The 4,239-nt window shown below is 40.4% G+C and overlaps 1 protein-coding gene across 1 annotated transcript; it reads left to right on the top strand.

Moving 5' to 3' along the window:
• LOC107629473 (phospholipase A1-Ibeta2, chloroplastic-like) lies at positions 1,358-3,463 on the top strand. The gene has a single exon (XM_016332280.2). It carries the CDS (start codon positions 1,585-1,587, stop codon positions 3,256-3,258), a length of 1,674 nt encoding a protein of 557 aa, XP_016187766.1. The 5' UTR covers positions 1,358-1,584; the 3' UTR covers positions 3,259-3,463.

Here is a 4,239-nt window from a genome sequence, read left to right as displayed (position 1 = left end):
TATTTAATTTAAGTACTTTTTAAGAAATTAATTTTCTTTAAATATAATTATCAAATATAATAAATCGTAAATAATTTAATATTTAATTTTCAAAAAAACTCGGGTTGTTATAACGTCAGCATACAATGTTCTTATAGGTCGGACCACCTTAAACTGACTTGCAGCAATTGTCTCTACACCACACTTGTGCATGATGTTTCCCACTACAAAAGGAATTGTCACCATAAAGAGAGATAAAAAACTAGCACGCAAGTGCTACAATGAAGGCCTTAGTTTAAAAGGCAGTCCGGGAGAAAGGAAGTCAACACTATTGAGCTTGATGGTGTTCAAATCCGGGAAGAACTACACCCCCAACTTGGAGAAAAGGTAGAAGAAGTGCAAATTGAAGATCATCCTGAAAAGACAACGAATATAAGGGCTAACCTAGAAGGAGGTCAGAAAGCACAACTCATGGACCTTCTACGAAGAAATTCCAACCTCTTCGCTTGGAAAGCGTTTGATATGCCTGGTATAAATCCCGACTTGATGTCTCATAAGCTCGTTGTATACCTGGGTTCCCGACCTTATGAAAGCTCGGACTCAAATAGGGACACTGTTCATACCCATTAAATATAAAGGCACATTAAGAGCCTCCACTTATCCGACCTCTTAAGAGGTCGGACACAACAAAAAAGTCCAACTTTACTTATCCAAACAAGTAGCTGCCTCTCCAAATCTCTCCCACTATCTCTATCTCCACTAAATGATAGATCCTAACAAACTCCAAAAATAAAGGGAGCAATTATCCACCAACAAAGGTGAAACTATTCCAAAAAATGGTTATACATTCTAGTATAAATACACTGACATTCCTTAGGTATATTCATATTCTAATTTACTAAAAAAACCTGTCTAAAGTCCTTTCGGACGGTGACACCTCGGCCTAAGAACAAGTCGAACGTTGTCTCACCGGGAATTTAAATCTCGCGTTCAGGTCCAAATCAACGTTTTAGGTAACTCCAGAACATAGTATATATTTTAAAAATAAAAATATTAGGAACCAGCACTTATAGTATAAAAAAGAAATGAGTTGGCTAATATTAATTAAAGAAAAAGAAAAAAACAAATAAAATATTGATCACCTACAAATACAAGAGAAGGTATTTCATAAAAAGTGTGTCATTTTCTTTAGAAAAAAAAAAATACACTATGCTCATAAAAATAAGGTACCGAACAAAATAAAATAGGAATACAAATCACATGGAATAGATTTTTTAGTAGTTAGTAGAGAAGAAACTCAACCCGAGACACGGCTGGTTTCATTTTCATATTAGTTACTTTATTGTTCTCTTTCTTGTCTTTGGATCTTCCTCCCAAGTCATCACACGCTTAAATCCACCAACGAAAATACTTGGTTGATTCCGTAATATACGCCCAAAACCAATGGCAAAAACTTAAACCCCTCGATTTTAAATAGAACACCCCTTACTCCATTCCACATTCTTAGTTGGCTCAAAGTGTGGAATCACTTTCTCAGTTTCTCCCTCTCCCTCCAATCCGCCCCTCACCTGTTCAAAACTCATTGCCCTCTTTCGTGTTACGAAAATGATGCAGGTGATCAGTTCTACTATTCCAGCACACAATCTTCACATGTTCCAAGCAAGGCGGGCTAGCTTTAGGTGCCATCTTTCTCCCTTGAACCCCGACAACAACAACGGTAAGCTGACGTCATCGCCTTCTTCTTGTTCCACGTCAGCACCCAAGAAGGCACTAACCTCCACCACCGACTCAACTCGCTTGCACCTTGCTAACCTCGACAGGCTCCTCCACAAGGACTCGCCGCCACCACCATTGACACAACTCGCTAACCAACAACAAGAACAGCAGAACGGCGTCAAGGAAAGGGAGCAAACCACTACTGAGAAGAGGGGGAAGAGTGTTTTGGAAGGTCTCAACTTGGCGAGGTTGTGGCCTGACATGAAGGCCACGGAGGAGATGTCGCCACGCCACCTCAAACGCCTTCAGCGGATGCTGTCCAAGACGGCGGAGTACTCACCGCGGAACGCCCTCGGAAGCCGGTGGAGGGAGTACCACGGCAGCAACGACTGGAAGGGGATGTTAGATCCCCTTGATGAGAATCTCCGCCGCGAGGTGGTCCGATACGGCGAGTTCATCCAAGCGGCGTACCATTCCTTCCACTCCAATCCCGCCATGTCGGAAGAGGGACCCCCGTCTCATCGCCACGTTGCACTTCCCGACAGGTACTACAGGGTCACCAAGAGTCTGTATGCCACGTCATCGATTAACATGCCGAAATGGATTGATGATGTGGCACCAGATCTTGGATGGATGACCCAGAGATCCAGTTGGATTGGGTACGTTGCAGTTTGCGATGACACAAGGGAGATTGCAAGGATGGGGAGGAGGGACATAGTTATCTCCCTCCGTGGAACCGCCACGTGTCTTGAATGGGCTGAGAACATGCGAGCACAATTGAATGACATGCCCGAGGAGGGCCAAGGAAAGCCCAAGGTGGAGTGTGGGTTCTTGAGTTTGTTCAAGACAGAAGGAACTCACGTGCCAAGCCTGGCAGAGTCCGTGATAGAAGAAGTGAAGCGACTCATGGAAATGTACCAAGGAGAAACATTGAGCATAACCATCACCGGCCATAGTTTGGGTGCGGCTTTGGCTTTATTAGTGGCTAATGAGATAACTACTCGTGTCCCTGAAGTGCCTTCTGTGGCAGTTTTTTCTTTTGGTGGGCCTAAAGTTGGTAACAAGGCCTTTGGTGACAAAATCACTGCCCAAGGAGTTAAAGTTCTAAGAATTGTGAATTCCCAAGATGTAATCACTAGAGTACCCGGCATGTTTGTAAGCGAAGAGCTTGAGCAAACGATAAGGAACTCTAAAATTGGCGGTGTCCTTGACATGTTTGATGACAACACGCCCCTCGCTTACTCCCATGTTGGAGCCGAGCTGCGAGTTGACACCAAGATGTCGCCGTTTTTGAAGCCGGACGCTGACATGGCCTGTTGTCATGACTTGGAAGCATACCTTCATTTGGTGGATGGGTTTTTGGCTTCTAATTGTCCCTTTAGGGCGAATGCTAAAAGAAGCTTGGCAAGGTTAATGCAAGATCAAAGTGCTAATGTAAAGAAATTGTATATTAGTAAGGCTAAAGCCTTGAGTTTGAATCTTGAAAGACAAGGATCCTTCTCCATGTCACTTGAGAGGCAAGGATCGTTCTCAATGTCTGGTTGTTTGCCTAGCCCATCATAAATGAAAGTCAGATTGTAAATACATGTTGGTAAATATATCATGTATTTCATGTTGATATATAAGCTAATTTATAATTATACATAATGGGCCATACTCAATTGCTCATATACAAGTTTTAGAACTCATGATGACTATAAGCTAAGGGCTAAGGCCCTCACACTTATTCAATAACTTTCAAGGGCTATAAGCCCCTTTTCAGAGTGTTCAGACCCTAGGCTGTTGTGCACCGTACCAATTATTCATGGCGCCAAAATAATGACCCTACCAAAAGATCCAAAAGTTGACAAATGGTGGTGCAAAATTAGGTAAAGACAGATGGATTAAAGATGATGGGGATTTGGGAAAATTCAATTCATATCTTCCACCTAGTCGAAATGAAAAAGAGGATAGAAGAAGATGGAAACACACAAAGGATAAAATTTTTTCTGCAGCATCAATCTATAAAGAGAGTAATCTAGATTTAGAAGGGATGAGTTTGGCTTGGAGAATGGAGATGAAGAAGGTGTCAGTGGAGAGAAAAATTGTTGAGTGGTGAAAGGAGACTTGATAAGCATCCCAATTCACTGAGGATAATTAATGTGCTAAAATATTATGATTGAAAAATTTATTTTGTATAGAAGAGAGGATAACAGATGTGTAAATTGTCTGACTAGAAAAGTATTAAGTTAGATTTTAATATTTTGTTTTGAAATTTCTCTTTTTCAGAGTTAGTAAAACTCTTTTAGGATAATAAAGCAGGGGCTATCTTATTTGTATCTACTACTCTTTAATTTGTTTTTTGTCTGAAGTTTTTTAGCCCTATTTCAACACCAAAAACAATTAGATAAAGACAAATGTAAAATTGATAAAAACAATAAGTATTTTTGTCTCTTTAAATAAATATTTTAAATTTAAGTAGTGATAATGAAAAAATAGTTTTTAGAATAATTATAAACTGCTCAATTATCAAAATATGGCACTATTTGAATTAGGATATAGAAA

This window comes from Arachis ipaensis, chromosome B01 (genome assembly GCF_000816755.2).
Source record: "Arachis ipaensis cultivar K30076 chromosome B01, Araip1.1, whole genome shotgun sequence".
Classification (NCBI taxonomy): Eukaryota; Viridiplantae; Streptophyta; class Magnoliopsida; order Fabales; family Fabaceae; genus Arachis; species Arachis ipaensis.
This window is presented reverse-complemented; position numbering and strand designations above follow the sequence as displayed.

Coding starts and splice junctions, on each gene's coding strand:
- LOC107629473 (XM_016332280.2), top strand. CDS start 1,585: ATGATGCAGGTGATCAGTTCTACTATTCCAGCACACAATCTTCACATG.